The sequence below is a fragment of the Spea bombifrons genome, chromosome 13 (assembly GCF_027358695.1).
Source record: "Spea bombifrons isolate aSpeBom1 chromosome 13, aSpeBom1.2.pri, whole genome shotgun sequence".
Lineage (NCBI taxonomy): Eukaryota > Metazoa > Chordata > Amphibia > Anura > Pelobatidae > Spea > Spea bombifrons.
This window is the reverse complement of record NC_071099.1, coordinates 4,158,604-4,184,056: the sequence shown is the minus strand read 5'-3', so window position 1 is coordinate 4,184,056 and position 25,453 is coordinate 4,158,604. Positions and strand designations below refer to the sequence as shown.

The 25,453-nt window shown below is 41.9% G+C and overlaps 2 protein-coding genes across 3 annotated transcripts; one reads left to right on the top strand and one right to left on the bottom strand.

Moving 5' to 3' along the window:
• Positions 1-2,369: 2,369 nt before the first annotated feature.
• Positions 2,370-19,340, top strand: LOC128471252 (uncharacterized). The gene is made up of 16 exons (XM_053453146.1): positions 2,370-2,824; positions 6,800-6,910; positions 8,450-8,525; positions 8,669-8,828; positions 9,221-9,266; positions 9,464-9,522; positions 9,637-9,672; positions 9,789-9,841; positions 11,760-11,892; positions 14,523-14,719; positions 14,798-14,843; positions 15,457-15,522; positions 16,011-16,070; positions 16,153-16,235; positions 18,637-18,728; positions 18,805-19,340. The coding sequence occupies exons 1-16, from the start codon at positions 2,788-2,790 to the stop codon at positions 18,837-18,839; spliced, it is 1,290 nt and encodes a 429-aa protein (XP_053309121.1). The 5' UTR covers positions 2,370-2,787; the 3' UTR covers positions 18,840-19,340.
• On the bottom strand, positions 19,095-21,770 carry LOC128471253 (histone H3.3A). Of its 2 annotated transcripts, none has more exons than XM_053453147.1 (4): positions 21,675-21,770; positions 20,435-20,575; positions 20,202-20,355; positions 19,095-19,945 (listed from the first exon to the last, which is right to left on the bottom strand). In XM_053453147.1, exons 2-4 carry the CDS (start codon positions 20,560-20,562, stop codon positions 19,817-19,819), a joined length of 411 nt encoding a protein of 136 aa, XP_053309122.1. In that variant the 5' UTR covers positions 20,563-20,575; positions 21,675-21,770; the 3' UTR covers positions 19,095-19,816. The 2 variants fall into 2 exon arrangements, with proteins under 2 accessions (XP_053309122.1, XP_053309123.1); XM_053453148.1 differs by lacking the exon at positions 21,675-21,770 and adding an exon at positions 21,258-21,347.
• Positions 21,771-25,453: the final 3,683 nt, after the last annotated feature.

Genomic DNA, 25,453 nt, shown 5'->3' with positions numbered 1-25,453 from the left:
CTGTGGGTATAAGGCATATCTGTGGGTATAAGGCATATCAGGGGGTATAAGGCATATAGGTTATATAAGGCATATGTGGGAGGCAATGTGGCTGGGGGTATTTGGCATATCTGGGAGGCAGTGTGGCAAGTCTGGGCTCAGATGTGCATATCTGGGGGGGGCAGGTTGGGAAATAAAAACAAGAAATGCATTTTTGTCAAAGTTTGTTTTTATTCTGCCGTTTGTTTTTAACATCCAGTTATTTTAAATAAATGAAAAATTTACATTTATTTTTTATCCGATTAATTGAAAAAATAATCAGCCAACTAATCTTTAGTTGCAGCCCTAGACAACTATCATAACAATAAAAACAATAATAAAAAAATACATTAAAAGGTGCACTTTTTAATGCTACAATATACATGTAAAACTTTTTTTCTCACCCAATTTGGACAAGCCAACATTTCTCCTATCCCTTCTGTTTTCTTTTGTCAAATGAAGGAAAAGGGATGCTGCCTGTCTTTGCACATAGAATAATGTTATGTCTCTGCACTCATAGTTGGCAGATCTTCCAACTGTCCTGGCTTTTTTGTGAGAAAGTCCTAATGTTGTACTATCAGCACCGTAGGATCACGCACCTACGACCTAAATCACACAGTTGGTGTTAAAAATGTCCAAGAAGGATGCAATGGAGTACAGATTATGCCATGATGTTGTCACAAAGAAATATCAATATAAGATGCTTAACATGTGGTAGGATATATTTATTTCATTTGAGTATATGATGATGTCAGAATGGTGTAATTCTGATTTCATGACAACACAAAGATTAAAACAAGATACTTGACATGTGGCAAGGCATCTTTTGTTTGCGGTACTGTGATAATGATGTCACAAAGAAAGATCGAAACAAGATGTTTAATATATTGCATGGCATGTTCTGTTTGTTGGATATCAAGATGATGTCACAAAAAAATGTCACAAAGATGCTTAACAAGGGGCATGGTGTTTTTCTTTTGTTTTGTGTAACAATGACATCACAAAAAAGATACAAATAAACAATTTAACATGTGGTTTGTCATGTTTTCTTTTGTTTGGTGATGCCATACTGATATTAAATGTAAATAATGTTCATTTGTTAATATGAATATATTGGCAATTGATGTCATCGTTTGAATAATGTTTATATTTAATAGCTATTTATATTTCAGATTGAGTTCAGCATCTGGGTTAGTCTCGTTTGTTATGTTATGGGTCTTGATTACTGGTCGTGAGAGTGTGTATATTACCCATCTGTTTAAATGTCTTCAACACAGGTTTTTGGCTCCCTGAGGAAGCCTTTTTGAGTTTACGTTATACCTCGTTTTCACTGGATGTTTATTTAAGTAACTGGATGTGCTTTTACGCAGCTCCATGTTAGTTTTGGAGCCACATTTGTGAGTTTATTCATTTTAAAATATTTTTAATTTTTTGATAAAATAGTTTTTTAATTGCAGACATTATTATTTGCTATAGGTATAGTATCCTATCAATTGTGAATTACAGATTGTGAGTTTTTAAGCACCACTGGGTGTTTTCACTGTGTTGTTGTCATCTGGTGCAGGGTTATCTGCTTTTGTGTAGTTATACGCAGAAGGTTCTGTGCTCTATTGCTGCTAAGATTGCACATTTTCTTTTGGCTGCTCCTTATTATTTGTGATCCAAGTCTGGACATCTGCATTGGGGTTTGTAGGGCTATTGCCATTGGTGGATCCAGGACGGGGGCAATGGGGCAACCCCCGCTAGACTGTGGCATGGTCCGGTAGTAGGGATAGTCTGTGCTGCACTCACGTTACCGCTCCTTGGGCCAGACACAATATCTTCCCAACTGGCCTGTGATTCCCACTACCCTCAAAAAGTCAATGGAGAAGCCACCCAGAACTGTGCCTGACAACCAGGAATATGCCACAAAAACAGGGACTGTTGGGAGGGATGGGTTAGCATGCGGTATTGCGTGTTTCTGCTGTTTGATCATATCATAATTATGTCACAAAGAAACATAATCTGGTCAGACAGGACTCCCCGGAACTCAGCCATTACCCCATACCTATGCTGACCCTTCTTACCCACTCCTCTCTCCTATTCTCATCACCTTCTTATGATTGCATTTTTCAGCAACTCATGAGGCAAAAATTGTTATTGAACTTTTAGCCAACTGCCGTTCGCCCTCCTGGTTATGCAGACTTTACCAGTGAAGTAATACAGTCAGTAAACCTGCATTGAAACCTCTACATGATTACAAAGGGCGTGTAAAGCCACGCCCCTGGTCACACCTTTATCCACACCCCCTAACAAGTGCCTCGCTTTGACCGTTTCAGGTGTTGGGAGGAATGTTTATGGGGGGGGTCACTTCTATGTAAGCTGCGTCTGAAGTTGGAATAAAGAGAGTACCGGGACAAGGGACTTTTCATTGTAAACTGGGATAGTTTGTAGGTGCGTTCTGGCAATATTCTTTCTTATTGGACCTAATGCAGTTGTACAAAACACGTGTCAAAAGGGCTCCCCCCGCGACACTAAACATACTTCACTTTCTTGTACTGTTAAATCACGACTTTGGGTCAGACCATATTGTCCCAGAGGGGTCATCGCTGTATCCTGATCCATATAAAGAGAACCTGGGTCCGTTCGCTTTGTAACCTTCGGTCGCTGCTTCCAAGCCGTGCAGTAACCCGCAGACTCCTTGTCGGGCTACGAGCGCTCTGACACGGCACCGACCAACGCCTTTGCAGGTGAAGAGTTCCAGCTGTTTGCGGAAGTGCCAGGGACAGCATGGCAGGGAAGGACCCTCTGCTGGGGACCCTTAAAGGTGAGAAGATGCATGGGAAGGGTCCTTGTAAATGGGCAACGATAGTGCGGGCTGAGAGTGAATCGCAACGTGACTGCAGCAGCCGTGAGTGTAGGTAAGGCAGGAGAATGGAATTGGCAGCCAAATGACTCCCGGAGCGAGGCGGGGTGGCTTCCAAGTGACACTGACTGAAAGGGACACGAGACGGATGGGATGGTGTATTGGGGACTGTCACAATAATGCACACCAAGCGGGGGTGAGAGCGGAACCAAAAGGGGGCGCAGCAGAGGGGGAGTCGGTCAGGTGGCGGCACAGTAAGAGAACAGTCATATACGCGGGATCCGGGCGGCTGGGTACACCACAGGGTAGCGGTGCCTCCTGCTTACCTAGAGAGGTGGGAGATTGCTTTGGTCCGCCTTCCACACCTTTTCAGTGACGGGGCTCCTCACCTCACCTGGGGACTTTCTAAATGAGACTCTTAAAATATTAACCCTCTAATAGCCCGTCATGAAGATTATATGTAGTGACTTTCTGCATGTATTAACTATATGGCTCTGATACTGGACCTAATGGAAACCTTAACCTGTCATTATTTAAAGATACACTTAACTGGGTCACCTGCGTTCAAGCAGGGATATCAGACATAACATACTGTAGCAAAAACTACAGTATGTCAATCTTGTATATGATCACAGCGGGGAGAATAGGAAGGTGTCTGCTCCAGACTGTGACCCTGAGAATCTGCCCCTCCACTCTGAGACTTGGGCAGAAACACAGAGATATGGGGTAAAACCCTGAGAGTTCCCAGGTATGTGTATCACCAAGCAGTGCCCCTAAGGTGGTCCCAATTACCTAAACAGAACACCTTTGTCACCGCTTAACACTTAAAGGGAGCTGTTACCCTGACATCTTTTTACTTTAGATTGTTTGTAGCCTGTGGCTTTTGTTTATCGGTGTAATTCACCTCATCGAAGTCTGTTGCAGTAGTTGGCAAAGCCGGCCTCAGCCAATCCATTTCCGCTTATGGAGCTTCTGCCATTCTCTGCGCCCTTAACCTCCCAAAAGCTCCCTGAACCAATCAGCAATCGGCATTGCTTATGGGATCGTTTTCTTGACTTTTTACACTGTGGTATTTCCTTTAGTCAGTGGAGTGATTTGGTGCAGGAATCAACCAAGTGGTCCAGTAACAAAGCAATCTAAAAGATTTATGGTGGAGACCGAGCACCCCATGAGTGTGCACAGAATGTGCTGCCATTTAAATGGGAACCCCTCCTCGCCACTGATTGGCTGCTCCAAGTAGCCAGTTAGTGGCACCCAGCCTTGGCCCACAGAGGTGATGCTCTGGAGCTGCAGCTTCAGCAGAGTAATACTTAAAGGAGTATCATGAAATCACTCAATTGCATGACATTTATAGTAACCATAATTCCATAATCAGTTATATCGCTGGCCCACCATCGCATATAGACGTCCATAAACTCTAATAAAATAAAAATAGAGATGGTGAGATATAAAGATGCAGTTATAGGCTTCACTGTAATGTGTTCACGGGACATGATCCAACTAAATTAGAAGACAAAAGTTTGCAGCACCTGCCAGGAACCAGGATAAGTAGAACCATTACTTGAGAGGAGAGAAAAAGGTCCTCTGCAAAGCGAGTAGATTCAACTTTAGACATCTGCTCCCAGTATATAGGGGTTTGTGTCTGCTTCCAGAGCTTAGGCGCATTTACTAAGTGAACTGTGAGAGTGTCCGGAACCGCCTGCCAGTTTTATTTTGGGGCGACGCCACCACATATTGAGAAAATCCCCTTTTCTTACAAAGTACTTTTATATGTGGTTGCTCATTAGGTTGCTTTCTGGGACACCAGAGTCTCTTTAAAAACCTTTGAGATGTTTGTAACACTTTTTGTATGAGTGGTGCAGAAAACAAGAAATAGTAGAATCTTGTGAAGCGAGTTAAAAAGCAGCCAGATCAGACCGTTTTATATTTCAAGTCTCTTAAAAACAAACCCTTTTGATTTGTTAAAATGTCAGATGTGTCAAATATATAATTTTATATGCTTAGTCAATTAAGCAGTTGGCCAATCGGCACAGCAGTAGCGCGTACAAATTTCGATTAAAACATGGGGCGCATCTTCATTCTTTTTTTTTTCGTGTACATGCGCCCCATGTTCCGTCGCTTTATCTGAAATGACGTTTCCTTGTGCACGTGTTACTTTCCTTGTGTATATAAATTACCATTAGAGGCTAATACAATATTTGCTTTCTTGGGGACTGATGTGCTAACTGCTCCTTCCCCAAGAGCTGCTTGATGCCGCCGGGCTTTCCATACTCATCGGTCCACGGTTAGACTTGCTGTTTTCTGCATCTGCAGAGGCCCAGAATGATTGACGTTTGAAATGCTTTTTCCTGGTTGCAGTTCTGGCACCTGCGCACCCATAATGTTTAATTGGAACACTTTTTCAAAATATTAACAGCGTAGATGAGATACGGTGAAATTTAATTTGCTTGCAAAAATAATTACCATCTTGTTGTTATGATCTGAGACGATTCTGGCACAAATCACAGTCACACGTTTGCATTATTAGAGGCAATGGCTCACCCGTAGGTCACTCTGCCCCAAGTGTGGCATTAAACCAGTAGACTGGATCTACTCTGAATTAGGTTCTTGTTGAAGGAGGTGCTCTGTTTGAGTCCATGCCTTTCTGTTCAGTGCAAAAAAATTAGGTCCCAAATTATGCTAGGGTATTGTATCCCTACATCTTTGTCCTCAGGGGAACAATGTTTGTGGGAACAATGTTTGTGGGTCCCCATCTTGTCTCTTACCTTACAGGAGTGGTACCTTTTATTATGGTGGCTTAGACGCGATTTGTGGTCTAGATGGGATCATTGCTTTTCCATCACAAATACCTTTAAGTTGATCACTTGCGTTGATGGACAATGTTGAATATTGGGATGTGATATTTTCCCATTGGCCGTTCCCATTAGCTCTCCATTGTGGAGTTGCAAGTGGTAGCAAATGAAAGAGGCCTTCCGCTGCCCCAGAGTCCAGTAGCGACATGCTTTACACCACTCAATCCAACACCTGGCATTTTACTTGGTGGTGTTAGGCTTGCATGCAGCTCGGCTATGGAACCCCATTCCATGAAGCTCCCACCGCGCAGTTTTTGTGCCGATATTAATTCCAGTGGAAGTTTGGAACTCTGCAGCTAAAGAATCAGCAGAGTGTTGGTGACTTCTACGCACCATGCTCCTCAACACTCTGTGACACCGCTCTGTGACCTTACATGGTATTCCGCTCCATGGTTGAGTTACTGCTGTTCCACGTTCCGATAATATCACTTACATTTGACCGTGGAATATCTAGCAGTTATGATATTTCACATACTGACTTATTGCAAAGATGGCATCCTATAACAGTGCCACTCTTGCATTCAGTGAGCTCTTCAGAACGACCTATATTTTTGTTCACAAATGTTTGTAAATGCTGACTGCATGTCTAGCTGCTTGATTTTATACACCTGTAATAATAGGTCTGATTAAAACACCTGAATTCAATAATTAAGAGGTATGTCCCAATACTTTTGTCTATATAGTGTGCATCGTATGAGCACAGGTCATGATCGTGGTTGGCCTTCTTCCCCACTGAAGGAGCAACCTGTGGCCTAGTCACCTTCCTCAGATCCTGCAGTTTACAGTTCCACACGCTAAATAAATATGCATGTTAACACATCAAAATAAGCAGTATAATATATATATATATATATATATATATATATATATTAAAACCCACCTAATTAGCATATTTTATATGTAATATATTTTCTTTTTTTATTTTCTTACAATATAAGTGACAGGGGGACATGTGTTTCTGTCAAGAGAAGCTATAAATAAAGCAGGTCCCTTGGTTACCAATATTGTTATGTATGACTGTTTTGTGCCTGGAGGGCAAATATGTTCATTAGTGCGATATTATAGCTGTTCTCTTCTCCCATAGCTTGTGTCCTGGGACTACGAGCCGCTGGCTCTGACATTATCACTGATGACTATGCCCATGTGACTCCTTTGTGTGAAATATTAGAGATGATTCTTCGCAAAGGACTGAAGAGTGAGTATCTGAGCTTTTAGAATTATTTGCCAGTTATGTCCCTTTTTTATGCTAAAAATGATTTAGGTTTTAGATTAGAGGTAATTCCATTTTTTATAATTCTTTTATTTGGTCTGGGAACTGGTATATAATTTAACCCTTGAAACTAGTATATTTTTAAATATATAAAAATATCCCTAAATATACACAATGTAGACAAGTCTTGCAAATACACAATTCTCTGTCACTTTTTGGTTACTTAGCCATTGTTAGCCACATTTCCTCCTTTGTATGTACCTATTAACTTTTCTTTGCTTTGCCATAGCACATCTCATCCTCAGTTTTTTTTTTTCACCAGAAGAGTGTATGCTTTAGTAACACTGACCCTTCTGATCTACATCTAATTTACAATAATGAACACAATCAGTTTTAACAAATAACACACAAATGATTGTATTGTTCACCATTCAAACATTCACGGTGTGGGTTGGAAAAAGTATGTGAACTCCTAGGCTAATCACTTCAACAAAAACTAACTGGAGTCAGGAGTTATTTTTTTTTCTGTTTTCAAGCAACATCTGCTGATGACAACTGATGGACCCATGTAAGGGCCGGTTCTGGCCAGTGCATACAACCATCCTAATATACTACCATGAAGGCAACCTTTATTGGTGTAGAAACTATGTTTTTAAGACTCCACTCTTGAAACTAAAGATATATAAGAAGATTCAGAACAGCAGCCACTATGTAGGAGATGAAGAGTGTTTGTTTTTAATTGAAACTATGCTTGGATTACAGTTGCCTTACTGATCCCTGAAAAAAAAAAAACACTTCCATTATGTTCAGCGAAGAGAAAGTTGTAATTAGGAAGTGAGTCACGTGGAAACATATTTTTCTACAAGCAATTCAGTGTTGTATACAGTAGTGTACTTTAGCCCTGAAGACAGGTGGGTTTTATTTAAAAAAAAAATTAAGATGCTCCTTTATCTGTAGACCTGGAGGCCGCCATTGCTGTCTGTTGATTTGGAACTCTTTCCCTGCTCCGACACCACATTAAGCTATTGCTATCGTTTTTATATAATATATGATATTTTTTTAACAACCACCCAGATTCTTGTTGTTAAATGTTTTCCGACGCCTGCATACCAGTCATTAGTATTCCAGCTCTGTTGTCTTAGCCCACTCTACTAGACAAAACCCAAAGACCTTATACTGCCCTATAGAAAACAATAGAATACCTCAGTCTTCATCACCCAGATGTTGACACTCTTACTAATGAACTATTGTTCTCCTCCATAGAGTTTGGAAAGCCATGACTTTTTTTTTAGCATTGCCATAAGCAATCCGCTCAGTGTGGTGCTTGAGCAGGCAACGCCTGCAATGGCAGCATCCAGATCTGCAGGTATAGGAAGCCTATTGGAACAAAATTCAATAACCCCACATTTTCTTTCTATGCTAAACTATATTACTGTATGCAACATTACTGTATTTCATGCTCAAAGAAAATAATTTGTTTCCCTGTGGGACCCTTTTAATGTGATGTCCAATGTGATCTGTCAGGTGGAGTCTTGGGACTGAAAAGAAGAGATTACTGGCATTGGATAGAGGAGCTGCCTCAGCACGACACATGTGGCAGGTGAGAGAATACAATGTTGTTAATGGAGCCCTGGTACTTTTAAAATTGGTTAGAGACAAAGCTTTGTGGCAACAAGAAAATCATTATTCTCCAGAGAGCACAGCTGGGTTGTCTGAGATGTTTTGTGTGTCTGTCAAATGCAGTAGACGCTCATGCATAGCCGTGATGATAGAGAAGACAACCGCCTGTCCCAAGCTGCTAACGGCACAAGGGAGGGGAAGATACTTCCTACGGCTGGCTCTCAATAGGAAATCTTTGGCGACCGCAATCCAGTATCTGCAGCACACGCAGAGACTGCTGGAGGTGGGTCGTGACATACATGAGTGATGCTCAATCCATGTTATGTTATGGTATTTCATACTTAAATGACTGTGAAAAGAATTGATTTGTTGCGCTTTGTGAATAAACTTAACAAAACAAAAAAAAAAAAGCTAAGGGAAATTACCAAAGCGGGAGTTTGCAGATCGGTGTGCATTACGAAAGGCCCCAAACATACATCATACATATATGTTCCTCCTTATTATTTATTATTTATTTATTTTTTTGTTTAATCTGTTATCACGCAGTCTCCTTATTAACTGTGCATTATTCAAGGCCAAATCAGCCTATTTTGGAGTAGCCTATCATAATCGTAATTAAGTCAGTCAATTGAGGTTCACAACTTAGTGACTAAACCCAAATAACTTTTCTTCCAGTGGTATGACCCGCTTCTGTCTGTCCTGGGAAATGAAGAATATTTTGGTAATCTGATCTTAATACTATCTGAGCACTTTGACATTACTCTAACTCTATTTTACCCTTTTTTCCCCCAAAAAGACACCCTGATTTTATTTAAAATATATATGCACATTTCATTAATTGTTCTGTATATCTAATTCTTAATTATTATACTGTTATATATATTATATTATACATTCACTCTGTCTCTTTCAATTTAGAGCCTTTTTTGTCTCTGTTGCTTGTGATGTCCGAAAGCAGTTTCTCTCTGGATCTGGAGGTATTGCAGAAAATTTAGCTGGTTAATGAAATTGGGTCTCAAACTCTGAGCTTCATGGCAAATGCTAGAACAGCAGATGTAGTTATTTACAATTTTGTTTATGTCCTTTTGCAGAATTCCAGTTTCCTGGATGACAGCTGGATCCTGCCGGTAATGTTTCTTTTCTCTTTAATATATGTATATTTTATTACTGCTTTATTATAATTCTGTGTGCTGCTCTGTAAAGCTGGAGGTGTGGGATAATACTCATCAGTGCATCTTTTTAGGTATACTCAATGTATCAAACCGTGCCATGCAGAGAATTGGGAATGGTGCTCAGGTAGGAATCCATAAAGTTCACACATACTTATTCATAACTTGATTTCTCATTTCCTCTCAAATGTCTCTCGTCAATAGGACAAGTTCTCCAATGTCCATTTCTTCCAATATTCACATTATTCTGCATTTCTAAAACATTTTGTTTACAAACGGCCATAAATTATATTGTACAATACATCCTTCTAACTACATGACATAATTAGTCACCTAAGAACTTTTAAGGTCCCCGTGCGAAAATGGTTTATGCTGCCCAATCTGCAATGCTCGTGTAATGAAACAATTATACATAAAGTAAGAAATGCTTCTAATTCAAAGTTTCTTTTAAAATTACACATTGGAGATCTGAGAGATGAGCATTCATTGCTGACATCTTATGGGGGACAACCATTAGACTTGCTTATATAGTAGTACCGCTGTCTAGCCACAACTCCAGAAAGAAAATTGTCCTTTGGCCGTTTGAAATTTTGGTAGTTTTAGTTTCTGTGACCACACAAAGCAGGAATTGAGTTATGTCATTATTGTATATTAAGCAGGTCTTGGGTGCAAATATTCACTAAACACCAGAACTTGGTAGTCACCACTTGGAAAGCTACATTAATACATGAATCCTTAATTGGAAGCTAGCATTGCCGTATTTATTGAACGTCCAAAGTAGGTACTCAGTGGTGCTGCTGTGAGGCCTGTCCCGTTCATTCCGTTTTCATGTAATGCAAAATGCTTGCGCGCTGATGGGAACTCGGGAGACCCAACAGGGTTTCCTTCCACCGGGTAAGTGCCACAGACAGCTGCTTAGGTGGTCCTTGGGCACAGAGTCTTCACGGCGCACTTCTGTTAAGTGAAGTCTGATCATGTAATATTAACAGGAACGTTCCCCAGAGCCTTGAAAGTATTGTGCTGTATGTGTAGGTAATTCTCTTTTCTTATCTGCAGAATTTGCACTGGGCACTTTGCTTTTGTGTGTGGGTTTTTTTGTTGTTTTTTTAAAGGGAGTAAGCCCTTTTATAGATTATATAATACAGGTTCCTCTCCCCACCCTCCTCCCTTCGGGATATTTACAGGGCCCTGTGTCTGATTCCTGTGAGGGGAGTGCCAACCTCAGAAACTGGCTCTTCTCGCTCTGCCGGAGTAACATATATATATATATTGCTTATTAATCTTAACAGCCTTTTACGCTTTTGTTCCCTTTCCATGTAGCACCAAAATGGAATGTAGTGCTTTATTAGCTTAACAATAGAAAATTAGTATAAACTATCTGCACTGGGTGCGTAGGCAGTAGGGGCAACAGAATCTACCCCAGAAAACATTTGGCAATGTGAGACACTAGTGGCATTTAAAATAAAAGGATTGTCCTTCAGTAGAAAATACAGTAACATTGACAGAAACCTGTTTTTCTGCTCAAACACCATACTTGGCTTTATAGTTAGTGTCCGGCTAGGTAATTAAAACTGAGCCATCCCTTTGTTTAACCCCAACGCAGTGGCTGCCTAGTAAACTAGTTCTGTTATCTTAGCCCAGAACATGTACAAATGGCTAATATGCAGCTTTTTCTCAAACAGTCATTTTCCTCTTTGCCCTCAAAATTTATTAAAAATGTATAATTGCTTTTAATCCAACTGAATTAATTTATTGAAACTTTATATAGCTTTATATTGCTTATCGGTGTAATTATTTGAGATGTGTAAAGGTTTCCAAGATAATTCCTCTCCATTAAATCCTCTTACAACCCCCTATAGAAGCACTGATAGGTCCACAAAGGCCAGCAGAAGACACCCTAATGACATTTGTACGTCCAGCCTTCTCATGTATTATGAAAATCCATCTCCGCTATTTCTTATGTAAATGCAAGGATATTACATTTTTCTGCTGCTTGCATTCTGTGCAAAACTGTTTCAACTAAACAAATTTACTTGTATCTCAAGGTACCATGAGGGACGTGTATTTGTAGTAGAGGTTCTGCCTGGAAGCCAGGCTGAAGTGGACGAAGTAGTGCTGGCGGGTGATGTGATTGATGAAATAAATGGAGTGTCTCTGCGAAATGCAAGCAATGGCCAGGTTATTTATTATTATTATTATATATATATATATATATATATATGCTTTTTACAATATATATGTACCGGGCTTGCTAAGAGAGCTGTAGTAACACCCAGCGATCACCCAGATGTATCCTCCTGTTGTCCCCGAAATCATTTCCAGCACCAGTCAGCATGCACATGTACCCAATAAGTAGAAACAACTACCTTGAATTGAGTACAGCAAGAATGAACATTTTATTGTTGTAAAACATAGCCTCATATATCCACGGAGCTGGAGTCACAGAAGGGAGTGGGCGGAGGCCAGCGCTTCAGCTCCATTTGTAAAATCCAGGGGCACCACCAACTCTGGGGCTGCCTGACTGGACCCTCCTTGGTTGCTGCGGTCAGGCTTGGGAACAAGGGGAAGGTATGGTCAGAGGCCAGCAGCGCTCTGCCTCAATGCCAGCAGTTCAGCTGGGGGATCTGGGACATGCAGGGAGAGTCTTGGTCAGTTTCTGGGCCATATTGCGGGGAATAGGGCAAAGTGTCTGGGGTGAGGGTAGGGAGCAGGTAGAGTCCAGCCTGGCTGTTTGTGCTTCTGGTGGGGGCACAATACTCACAGGATCGACCTCCTCTGGAGCATGCTGCTGAGTTCTCTGTAGGCCTGCTCAAGGATCCATTCTTGGTAAACCAAATAATCCAAATCAGCCCACAGGTCAGGCAGGTAACAGGACACATCTGCGAGAATCCCTTCCCTGAACTCCCAAATTCTCTGTCCTCCCAAATTCTCTGTCCTCCTGTAGGATTTCCATTATCAATCCTGGGCAGCCAAAGTCATCACCCGCTGACAGGTAGTCATCCTTGAGCTCTGGACACTACTGTGCGGCCTGCCAATAGAGTTCCCGGTCCTCTTGTGGCTGCTCTCCCAGGTACTGCATTTGCCAATCTAGATGTAGCTGCTGGTACTCTGCTGGGACATTTACAAGGAGGATCCCACGGCTGCCACCAATGTAACAGGTTCACTAAGAGAGCTGTAGTAACTCCCAGAGATCACCCAGATGTATCCTCCTGTTGTCCCCGAAATCACTTCAAGCACCAGTCAGCTTGCACACCTTGGAACCCTGCTATGTGTACCCAATAAGTAGACACAGCTACCTTGAATTGGGTACAGCAAGAATGAACATTTTTTGTTGTAAAACAACCCAACCTTCAATTACCCTGGCAGCAATCCTATTAATGGGATTAGTTAAACAATGGAGTTGCTACCTGTGCTACCTTTGTTTGACAGCCAGGCTGGAGCCATCTCTGAGTACCTTGGGGCCCTGTATGACTGGTCATTCTGTCACAATATATATTCAAGATATATGACAAGACTACAAGTGACAGACTAAGGCATACCGATACATTGGGTAGAGAGGGTCCTACTTACAATCTAGAGGGAATGGGGTGAGGAAAACATAAGGTGTGGAGAAAGGGGAGAGGTAGTGTGGGGGTTGTATTGGTGACAGGAATGTCCTAGTAACTAAGATGGTGAGGCTTCTCTGAAGAAATGGGCTTTCTGAAAGCTGAAGGTTTGGTGAAGTAAGTTCTAGAGGTATGTGACAGCACAACGATTGCCTCCTAAGCTTAAACGGTGTCGCTGAAATGCCTCAATAGCGAGGCATGCAGTGATACCGAAAACCCACCCCAGGACACACTGACCTCTCCAGAGAGTGGTCACTGGGAGAGATTTTGCCTCTCGCAAGATGGTGGCATCCTTTAAAAAGTTTCCAAGAGGGTCTCTCAAGACCTTCTGGAGAACTTTGGGTTCCCCCTGCAGATTGAATACAGGTACTGCATTCAACATGCAAGTCAATGGAGCCTGTCTTTTAAATCACAATGTGATTAGTCAAATAAAAATAGTTTTAAAAAAATGCATAAAAATTTGGTAACATGCAAAAATCACCATCAGGGAGAACCTTCCAGTTCCAAAAAAGTTTATTTTTATTTTTATGAGCAAGTCATAAAATTACCACTATATCTGCACAGAAAGAATTAAAACACTGATGTTTTAAATGTATGATTTAGTAGGTTAAATCAAATTGACTTGGTTCAAAGATGTCTGAAAATTGGACATGGGCACAGGCTGACCAGATGTCCAAATCAAATTTAAAAACAAAATAAAAAAAAAAAAGCACACCTATCCTATGTAAGCTGTGTGAGGCAGAGAGAAGTGTGACTCACAAAATTCGTCTAACATTTTGGTTCATTAAGTAGTTTGTCTGGTTGCCATGGAAACCAGAACGAAATGCGTCGACATTGAATAGGTAATTTGAGACCAATGGATGGAAGAAAGAGGGTCAAAGTTAGCTTATAGTTATAGGGTTAGGGATTGTGCTGGACCGATTAAATGATCTATTTACTCTTGGCAGGCTGAGGCTCACCAAGTCTCACACAGAAGAATCTCACTCTTTCTTTCTTTTCTCATTCTTTCATCCAATGTTGCATTCGTTCTAAATTATTTGAACGAATGGACGAAACCGCAACGTTTGGCACAAAAACGCCGAAATAATAACGTTTGCTTTTAATAAAAAGCTGCTTTTTATAACAATTGTGTAATTTGTGTAGATTTATAGAACAATCAGTAGAGACACATTTCTAAAATATCTGCCTTAACCTTTTGTCCAGGCTGGCACGGTATTAAGCAAACTGAAGGGGGAGCCGCTGGTTTTCAGGATGATCCGATGGCGTTGGAAGAATGGGGAATTGTTTCGCCCACTAATTCCATATATAAAAGAAATCCAGGAAAGAATTCCTACTTTCCAACTTCAGCAGAAGCCCAGGACTCTGGAGTCTGATGAGGAGCGGCCTGAGCAGGATGGCAGGTGGGTAGAATCCCTGAGCCATAGATGCTGGAATCTATTGTTGCCATGCACTAAATGAACTGTCGTGTTGCTTTGTAGGTTGATGTATGCTCTACAGTACCTGGGACAGGCTGACATTGGGATGGTAAATATTTGATTGCTGTGGACTTTACGATAGTATAAAAGCATGTTTAAATGAGCACTTTGAGTGGGTTTCCATGAAACTATGCATTATACATTACTTTTTATGATGTGTAGTGAATATAAGGAACTGAAACCACAAAACTGGCTTTAGTGAATTAGCACTGGCATAACTAAGGCCAAAAAATGCATTTTTTGTTTTTGCTTCCTTGTATTTGCCAACCTGCCCCCCCCAGTTATGCACATCTGACCCCCAGACATGCCTTATACCCCCTATATGCCACTCTGCCTCCCTGATTTCCCTTTTAACCCCCTATATGCCACTCTGCCTCCAATATTCCCTTTAACCCCCTATATGGATCCGGGTCCCCTGCAGCACTGCAGGGGATCTGGATCTTAGTCTTGTAGTCAGACCTTTATCTGAGGTCTGATTAGAAGACTACCTTGAATATCAGACAATGGTGATTTTTCAGAGCATTTTCTCTCAAAAAAACCTTGTTTTATAATCTAGCAAATATGGTAATTTAAACATACATCATATAGTTATCCTGAATGTGTAACTTTACACCTGGAAAAATGGGCATCTCACTTTAAGTGTATTTTTTTTTTATTTACAGTTTGGAGGTAAAGAGGTGTTGGATGCCGGTATCACTAAAGTGCAAAAACAAAACATTTCCCCGAAGGTAAGACTTACATTTCTTAACTGTTTAAAGGGCCTTAAAGCTTTAATGTATTTTATATAAAATAAACCACTGGGAAGTTAAGTTTGAAGAGGATTATCCCTCTTTTAGTGTTGCACCTACATTGTCATTTCAAGATTAACATAGCTTTAGTTGCCCTAAAATGCTCGTCCCTGTGCTCAGCAGGGTGCTCCTTTAGTGAAATAATCTACAGAGCTGCACGCCTTTCACATTAACAACATGCTAGCCAATCTAGAGGGCCAGGATGCCGTTGGCAAGTGTGGCTGTCTGCGTGATCCAATACTGATCCTTGCCACAAGGGAAAGTTGAGATTGAACTCAGGGCCAGTATTGGCCACTAAGGGGGACAAACCTTTTTCTATTAGCTGGTTACCCAGGCATTAGGCACCCCCCATACATTAGAGGTAGATGTGGCAATCCCAGCTGATGATAATGTGTATATGTTGTAATTCTTTTCCTCATTAACTCCAGGAGGTTTTGCTTGACATTAAGGAGACAGAAATAGTGGTGAAGGAAATGGGGTCATCGGAGGTAAGGTGGAGACAGTGCCAAAACATCGGTCAGCTTACGTAAGGGTTGTTTGTGAATTTAAACGTCACGTTTACGCTTGCAGGTCCTGTTTCAGTACCCTTACCCAGAGATTTCCAGTGTGGGGCGCAGGCTGGATAACAAACGCATATTTGCGTTATGTGTAGTGTGAGTATGTAAAACCACAATAATGGCGGGCTATAAAGTGTTTCCATTAACCTTTTCAGTCTTAGGGGTTTCAAAGGACCAAAATATTTGTTTTTTTTAACCATAGCTTTCTGCTGTCTGATCTGATGTAACAGCTTCCAGCATGAAAGCCAGAAAGCGGTTACATTTCAAACTGCCCGATCGCGCATTCCCTTCCATGTTGCGTCACTGCTGACGCAACACGGAAGGGAATGCCCGAGAGTTTAAAATGTAACCGCTTTCATGCTGGAAGCTGTTACATCAGATCAGACAGCAGAAAGCCGGCTTCTGCCGTCAGGGGGAGTCCAGGCTAGAGCCCCGCTCCCGCAATGTGGGGTGTTCCACTCCCGCCACATTTGTGGCCAATCACGCCTGCCTCCTTACCTGATTTCCTGCGCAGTCCCGCAAGGCTGCCCTCTTTTCTTGCTCCGCCCAGGAACAAGGCGGAGTCGCAGGAAAAGATGTCACATCACGTGACTCCGTTTTGTTCCTGGGCGGAGCAAGATAGGAGACACTGTAAGGGAGCAGCGAGAAGGCAGCCTTGCGGGGCTACCGGGACCCGCACGTAGAGCGCCTGACCACCCGTAGCCCCAGCAAGACCACCCGCAAGTTTTTTGGCGGGTCCCGCCTCCCAATGCAGTCCTCTAGTCCAGGCTGTCAAACGACTATACTCCCGTGCAGCGGCAGGGATGTGTCTCTGCAAGAAGGGCTGGACGTACCGGTACGTCCATAGGGGATTCTTGGGATGCGTTTTTTGGACGCACCGGTACGTCCATAGGGGATTGAAGGGGGTAGGAGAGCAATGATGTTTACATAATAATCCTTCTGAAAACATAAAAAGGGCCATTTAGTAATCAAAGATGAACATTAGGCCAAAGCGCTAAGCAGTTGAAAAACTATCCACTCTATCCAAATTTTCACATTTGGGTATGGGCTTAAACGTCCAAGAAGCCTCTGTTCTGTGACGTACGTGGCGCATAATGCAGACCAGCACAGCCACCCCAAGTCTTTGATCACTCCCACAGGAGTGATCCTGCAGGCTCAACCCACAGGCAGCTTCAGGGACAGGGGTTGCATTGCTTGGGAAAGAGATTGAAGCTTCTTCCATCTCCGCATAGGCGGAGACTTGCCACAACGCCCCTGCACCCTGATCGCTCCATTAAGAGCGATGGTGCAGCGTTATCCCCTTCAATGACATGATAGTGGCATTGTAGGGGTTAATATTTGTGGTTGTGGTGACTAAATATCAGTCAATGCTGTGCTCCTATGGGGCAAAAATAAAAAGTGGGCTCATGAGTGATCCGATCATTTTGGCAGCCCCTGGATGACCCTGTCCTAGAAAGAGAAGAGTCATCTAAGGTAATTAAAATAAATAAATAAATGAAATATAGGACCAAAGAACCTGATCTGTCAAAATGCCATGTGTGAAAACGAATGCGCCCGTTTCAATTTTGAACCTGCAGTGCTGAACATGGCCTACCCCATGTATACGGGGTATTCCTTAGTGGAAAATATTTTAACATTTAGCTTAGCAGTTTCTTTTTCTGGGTGCAACACCTAGCATACCACATCTGTGGCAACCATATAAATTGTTATACGCCACCAGCTCAGTCTATTATATGATGATGAAGCAGGCTTTGTCCCAGAGACAAATCTGTACAGAAAGCCAGTCAGCCACTCTGTTAAGTTATCTCTATAATAACGTGACAGGATGGCTTGCTGACCATGTGGAATGCATAAAATATGCTAGTCTATCAAGGTCCGTCAGATGTAGGCATTTATTCTGCTTTAATGCTCCAACACATACTACACAACCATACAAATAAGTGACTACTTTGGTGCCATCTAAATATTAACTCACAGTCCAAGAGATATTTGCATCGTTCATAACTTGTGTTCAGCCACATTCTACACGGATAGCTACCATGTGGCAAAATACTAATTACCTTTCAAAAGCAGATCTATGCCAACATGACACAAGTATTCCATACAAAACCCTAATTTACTCCTTGTGACCCCCCTTAAGGTTGCACACCTGGGACAAGTTCTCCTTGGTCATACACCGTTGTAGAACAGGACATCCTCTAAGTAGGTCCAGCCTTAGCCCACACCACTGTTTTTGTTTTCTGGTTTAATAGCAGTTGCTGAGAAGACCAACACAGGTGAGTTTCTCCAGCAGGGGGGCCTGAGCAGGCCATGCATAATTCAGTGTGAGGCAGCCGTTAAATTTAACTATGCGGGGATTCTCAAGCCTTTGCTGCAGCAACTCAATGGGGGTTGGTCCTAAATGTTTAGCGAAGCCAGGGAGGTAAAATTATTTTATTCAGCCACAGAACTCCAAATGGGTCTTAAGTGTGCTTTACCAAATTATTTATCCTCTCAGGCACAGGGATGAGAGTTCAGATATCTCCTTCAACTGCCTGGTGTTTGACGCACATTTGCCCAGAGAAAGCGAAGAGATCATAAAGCGTATCGGTAAGATATGAGGCTTAAGTGTGTTTTATAGAACCTTCAACTTGTTAACGCTAACCCATCCCTTTTTCTCCCCCAGCAACTGGATTTAAGCATACAGAATGGTTTGTATGAACAAGATCAGTCAGTGAACCAACTATTCATGCTGATCTCAGGAGGAAAGCAGTTCCTGTGACAGGATCCACCGTGCTATGCTGCAGGAGCAGAAGAGCCACAAGCGCGTTCCTTCACACCCATCAAAGACACATGGGAGCATTGAAATACTTGAGGTAGAGGAGAACTGGTCCCCTCTGTACCATAATAGGAACAATTCTGTTTTAGTGTACTCCAGATTTATATAGCCTGAAGACAAATCTTACAAGACAATGATGAATGTAAAACATTTAATTTAAAGTTTGACACTTAATATATAAAATAGCTCTTGTAAATGCACATTGTGTTCTGTAGCTGCCTGGTTAACACATCAATCTGCTGTTAAGCACCTATGAGATACCCACAGATTTGAGCCAGCAAGTTTCAGTAAGGATACAGGATCTGGTCTCTAACATGTGGTCACTCTAAATGTCCTCTTTAACAGGGCACAAAAAGTTGCATTAAAAAACCCACTGTAGTTAAGATATGAAACAAATTATTCACAGTGATGTCATACTAACAGTCGATGTTAAAACACTGATCAAATTATAGGCACAATTATGGAAAAAGCACCTGAACAAACACATCCCTCACTTTCCCTCTCCAGTCTGGACAGCCACAAATTGTTATGCAATAAGTGCTGCCTAGACAACGCTAACTATACCTTACCATTATTTAAGCTATGCAACAGTGTTATTTAAGCTATGTAAGTGATAAATGGGTAGTGCACCACTAAGTGTGAGGAAGGGTCAATGACATGCATAAACTAAAGCACCAGATGCCCTCTCCAAGCCTCTAGAAAGGTTTAAGAGCGAGGGGACATTTGAGGATATCAAGCATTCACCCTGAGTGACAGATGGAATGATTTGTAGATACAGGAAACTGATCCATACCAATAATAAAATAAAAAAAAGGATTAAAAACCAATTATACACAGTTTAGTAAAACAATCCAATTTGTTACGCCCTCTCGCCCCGTATCCTGCGAGCAAGTTGTATGTCTTTTGGCATAATGGTCACCCTCTTGGCATGAATTGCACACAAGTTGGTATCTTCAAAAAGGCCAACCAGATAGGCCTCACTGGCTTCCTGTAACAAAAAAAAAAGACAAACGGGACCGTTCAGCCATTTGGAGACTTTATATCAGGCATATATATTCCACATACAATACCACTCCACACAAGCTACATGGAGAATGATTAATTGTACAGCTCAGGACAGTAGGGGCATCTTGGGACCCAATACTGGGTTCTAAACCCAATATGGACAACCCCAATTCAGGATGTGCAGCCCAGGATACATAGTAAACTCATCTGCAAAGGCTACTAAAGTATTAAACCCATACCTGTAGAGCACCAATGGCAGCAGACTGGAAACGAAGGTCAGTCTTGAAGTCCTGCGCGATTTCCCTCACAAGTCGTTGAAATGGCAACTTGCGAATCAGCAGTTCAGTGGATTTTTGGTAACGACGGATCTCACGGAGAGCAACAGTTCCTGGCCTAAAGCATAGGCAAGAAATCTAAATGTAAATCCTTGCATAATCTTTATTTCCTAACCAGAGTATCTTTTGAGACTTACCTGTAACGATGTGGTTTCTTGACACCACCCGTGGAAGGTGCACTTTTCCTCGCAGCCTTGGTGGCAAGCTGTTTACGAGGGGCTTTCCCACCAGTTGACTTGCGGGCAGTCTGCTTGGTACGTGCCATGGTCTTTTATTGTCTACAAATACGTATGCAAGACAGTTAAAAAAGATGCACGCTACAAACACTTATTTCGATTGTACTAAATAAAGCCTTAATACAAAATAATCACTGTAACGAACTATATGCCTACAGCATACATAGGAAATTCGTTTACTATGCTGTAAATACGAACGAGTTAGAGTCCGATTCGTTTTAAGCAAGAGATTTATGCCTCCTGGAGCACCATTAGTGTTTACTACACCAGAAGAAGATATGCATACTGTCAGGAATAGTCAATCCGGGATCCGGTTTAAATCTTAGTCATGTGTAGACACAAGCATTAGAAGCAGTGCGCTACCAGGCCACACTGCCGCACAGAGGGCCAGTTATAGGCGATAATTCGGTGGTAACGAATACACATTGCTACGAATGAGTCACAGGCTTCGTTGTGAAACAACGATCGAAACGTTCGTGTGCTCTCGGTGACCTATGCGACCGTATCACATCATTTAAAGGAAGTGAGCCATCAATCTACTGAGAGAGAGAGAAAAAAAAAAGTCTAGTCTGCCCCGTACAGTGAGAGCGGCCATTTGACCAGCGACCAAACAACGAGTCTCCGCTAAAATGGCTTCCCGGCAAGTAAAGCCGCGACTCACAAATAAAACCCGATACCATCTGCACAGAAATATCAAGCCCGTTCACACACTGACGCGTTTTACCCTATAGCTTGGCGTAGTTTAGTTCCTACACTGGGAAACACCAGACTACCCCAGCCAGCGAGCAGCTATGACGAGTAAGAAGGAGGGGGACATGGCTGCCCAAACGACCTGAGAAAAAAGCGAGAACTGACGTCACCGCCAGAGTCTCCAACTGCCAAACAGACAAATATCACCACATGGCACAAGCCAGCAACTCAATTACGTAAACACAGCACTAAAAGAAATAAACGGCCGCGCTAATTTACGTGGCATTAAGCGACAAACATTAAGATAAACGAAGGACAAACCACCCTGAACGAAACCCGACAACTAACGTTAATTAACGTTACATATAAGGACACACAATCCACGCAAAAACAAATTAAGCGAGGAAACGGAAAACTTCAATTTTAAAATAACTTTAAACTAAACACTTACTCCCCAAACACCAGAACGCCACAAATCCAATCTCCCTTTGAGCTCGCCGTACGGTGCTCGTTCCTTATATATGGGACGACGTGATACGTAACACGTAAGAAACCGTCAAAACAAACCGACAAGTTCATTGGCTAAACTGAGGCAATATTGAAACGGCAACATCATCCTGCACGCCCCTTACAAGAAACTCTCTAGGTTTCGTTGATTGGTGGAATCTTCTGATTCTGATTGGCTCCTTATATAAGGCTATGATTGGTTGTTGGGAGCCAGGCTAACCCAATCGTAGAAGAAACGGATTTCTTCACGTTGATTGGATGAATTCGAGTACGTTTGCTGCCTGAGATGATTTCGAAGGTTGACTGTGGGAATAAGTGAGAGGCCACAAGAGCTCAGAGGCCCTTACTGTACAGAGGAATTCCGGACGTGTAGTTATTGCTCTATTTAGACACAATGCAGACCACACGTATAGCAAAAGAAGGACAAGGCAACGGAAATAATTTTGTTGTTGAAAATTTTGTTAACAAAAATGTCACTTAACTTGTGTTTTACCAACACCTAATAATCATTTTTAATGAGACTCGATATTGGTTTTTGGAAGGTGATGTCAGATATTATTATTTGTTTTATATAGCACCATCAAATTCCGTAGCGCTGTACAATGGGTAGACAGGGCATAACAAGTAGCATGTAACATAACAATTTGACTTACAGAAACAGGTGAGGTTTAAGCATACAGTTCTACAGAGTCCGTATTATCCGTATATCTTCTGTTGCAGGTGTTCATTTTGTATTAATCAAACATTCATCGCTCTGTCGCTGCGAGCGGCCAAGGGTTTTTGTTGCCAAGGCTTTAGACGTTAATGGCTGTGTGTTGAGTTATTTTGAGAGGACAGCAAATTTACACAGTTATAATGGCTGTACACTCACTACTTTACATTGTAGGAGAGTGTCATTTCTTCAGTGTTGTCACATGAAAAGATATAATAAAATATTTACAAAAATGTGAGGGGTGTACTCACTTTTGTGAGTCTATATACATACATATATATGCATACACACGCTCGTTATACACTCACTGGTGACTTTATTAGGTACACCTGTTCAATTGCTTAACGCAAAAAGCTAATCAGCCAATCACATGGCAGCAAGTCAATGCATTTAGGCATGTAGATGTGGTCAAGACAACTTGCTGAAGTTCAAACTGAGCATCCGAATGGGGAAGAAAGGGGATTTAAGTGACTTGGTTGGCATGTTTGTTGGTGCCAGATGGGCTGGTCTGAGTATTTCAGAAACTGCTGATCTACTGGGATTTTCACCCACAACCATCTCTAGGGTTTACAGAGAATGGTCCAAAAAAGAGAAAATATCCAGCGAGCGGCAGTTGTGTGGATGAAAATGCCTTGTTGAGGTCAGAGGAGAATGGGCAGACTGGTTCGAGATGAGAGAAAGGCAACAAATAAAAACACTCGTTACAACCAAGGTATGCAGAATAGCATCTCTGAAGACACAACATGCTGAACCCTAAAGCAGATGGACTACAGCAGCAGAAGACCACACCGGGTACCACTCCTGTCAGCTAAGAACAGAAAAGTGAGGCTACAATTCGCACAGGCTAACCAAAATTGGACAATGGAGAACTGGAAGAACGTTGCCTGGTCTGGTGAGTCCAGCTGCGACATTCAGATGGCAGGGTCAGACTTTGGTGTAAACAACATGAAATCATGGATCCATCCTGCCTTGTATAAATGGGTTGTCAAACGACAGCCTGATCTCCCTTGTAGCAGCAGGAATGTGTCTCTGCAAGAAGGTCAGGACGTACCAGTACGTCCATAGTTTCTTTAAGTGTGTGTGTGTTTTTTTTTAAATACCTTCTGATAAGTCAGAAAACAAACATTTCTATAGTCTATATAATGCACTGAGTATTACAAAAAACAATACTAAACAGAGCCCCCAGATAACACGTGAGTTACATGGAATCATTCTATCTCACACATAAACAGCAGGGCCGTAGTGATCGTGGGGTTCAATGGGCCCCCTAGAGTGGCTGACCCGGTCGCGGTTGCTGCAGCTTTTGCCCTACAACGGCCACCTCAGCGTGCGTCCCTGACTGGGCCTATTTTCAGGTAGGGGCCTGGAGCTGCAGCTCCATCAGCCCCCACGTTAATCCAGCCCTGTGCAGCGGCCATTTAGTTTAGATTTAGGGCAGCCTGGGGGGGCCGTTGCCGTCAGCTGGCTCTTGATTCTAATAGCACGTTCATAGCTCTTTCTTGGCATAGGCAGGCTACATCAGGGGACAGGAGGCTTCACGCACACGTGTAACCCAAAGCGTAAAAGGAAAAAAAAAATTTGCAAAATTCATCAAAAATCAGTTTTTATCTGAATAGAAAGTTATTATTTCTATTTAATTTTGATTAAAATGGATTTTTGATGTATTTAGCAATTTTTTCCCCTTTTGCGCTTGGGGGTTCACGTGCGCATGTGCTCCTACGGAGGAGCCTCCACTACCACATGGTGCACTACATTGCTTGATTATTACCAAGCTGTGGTACCATTCTGTGTGCAGTTATCGACCCTCTAGTTCTTGCTACAGCTCCTTACCCTACTTGAACCTTCTTGACCGCCTGGCTTTTGCCTTTGGGCCGGTTACATGATTATCCTGATTATCTCCTGCTCCATGACCTCACCTTGTTAACCCTTTGTGATCTTGTTCTGCCTTGACCTTCTCGACTGCATATTACCTATTTCTTGATTTGGACTGCCTGCTACTGGGTGCCTACCCCTTCTGCCTTAAAGCTCGCACCACAGTCCCTACAAGACCACATTTACTAAAGACAAGTCTTTGGATAAAGGGAAAACCATTCAGTATTAGTATATTTTCTTTCTGTATTACTTTGCATGTATATTTAAATGTATATTAATAACATGTGACATCAACACACTGTACATTAACAACATCTAGTTATGGCATTTTACATAGTTCTGACCCTAATAAACACTAAATGGATCTTTGTAAATAATGTATAGTGATACAGCTTTGATTAATATGTACTGTATCCTTTTTCCTAATCAACCTACAAAGTATACAGTGGCCATAATTCGTTTCAACAGAACAACTAATAATATTATCCCAGTAATCAAAACAATAACTAGGTTGGTCCCCACACTAGGGGGGCTAGCCCGAACCCTTTCCCTGCTGCTTGATTGCTTTGTGAGAGCAATTGTGCAGCATAAACCATTCCAATCCCCTAATTGATTCTGACGTGGTCATGGCATTTTAGGGGTTAATGTTTGTGCTTCTATGAGGCACCAGCACTGAAAAAGTAAATTATCGCCATTTTTTAAATATATAATAACAATTTGGTGACACTTTAGGCTGCTGATTATTGATTGGGCTCAACACTTTTTTAGTGTTTTAAATTTTATTTAAACGATTTCTTTATTGTAACATTTATTTTTAACATATTTTTTAACTTAATAAAATGCTACGTGACCACTGATTACTGATCCTTTAGGTCGCTGATCAGTCTCACCGATCAATAGCCAGTGACCTAACCTGATCATTATCCCTATTGCTAACACTATACAGTAACTTAACACTTCCACAATCCACCAACAGGACCCCGGCACTACTTAAGATCTCCCCTAACCCCAAATGTAACCTCTAGGTTTATTCACTAAGCTGTTAGGTTTGTTGTTTGTTGTTTGTGTGCTAGTGAGTTCTGAGACACTAAAAACACATTTGAGTGTCTCAGAAAAGGTGTGAAATTATTTCAATGCAT

Bases quoted from the DNA above. Each gene is read 5' to 3' on its own strand.
- LOC128471252 (XM_053453146.1), top strand. From the start codon at position 2,788: ATGGCAGGGAAGGACCCTCTGCTGGGGACCCTTAAAG. The intron at 9,523-9,636 runs GTATTGCAGAAA...GTCCTTTTGCAG, and splicing joins GTTTCTCTCTGGATCTGGAG to AATTCCAGTTTCCTGGATGA. The intron at 16,071-16,152 runs GTAAGGTGGAGA...TTACGCTTGCAG, and splicing joins AGGAAATGGGGTCATCGGAG to GTCCTGTTTCAGTACCCTTA.
- LOC128471253 (XM_053453147.1), bottom strand. From the start codon at position 20,562: ATGGCACGTACCAAGCAGACTGCCCGCAAGTCAACTGGTGGGAAAGCC. The intron at 20,356-20,434 runs GTAAGTCTCAAA...CCTATGCTTTAG, and splicing joins AAGAAACCACATCGTTACAG to GCCAGGAACTGTTGCTCTCC. The intron at 19,946-20,201 runs GTATGGGTTTAA...TTTTTGTTACAG, and splicing joins CTGCCATTGGTGCTCTACAG to GAAGCCAGTGAGGCCTATCT.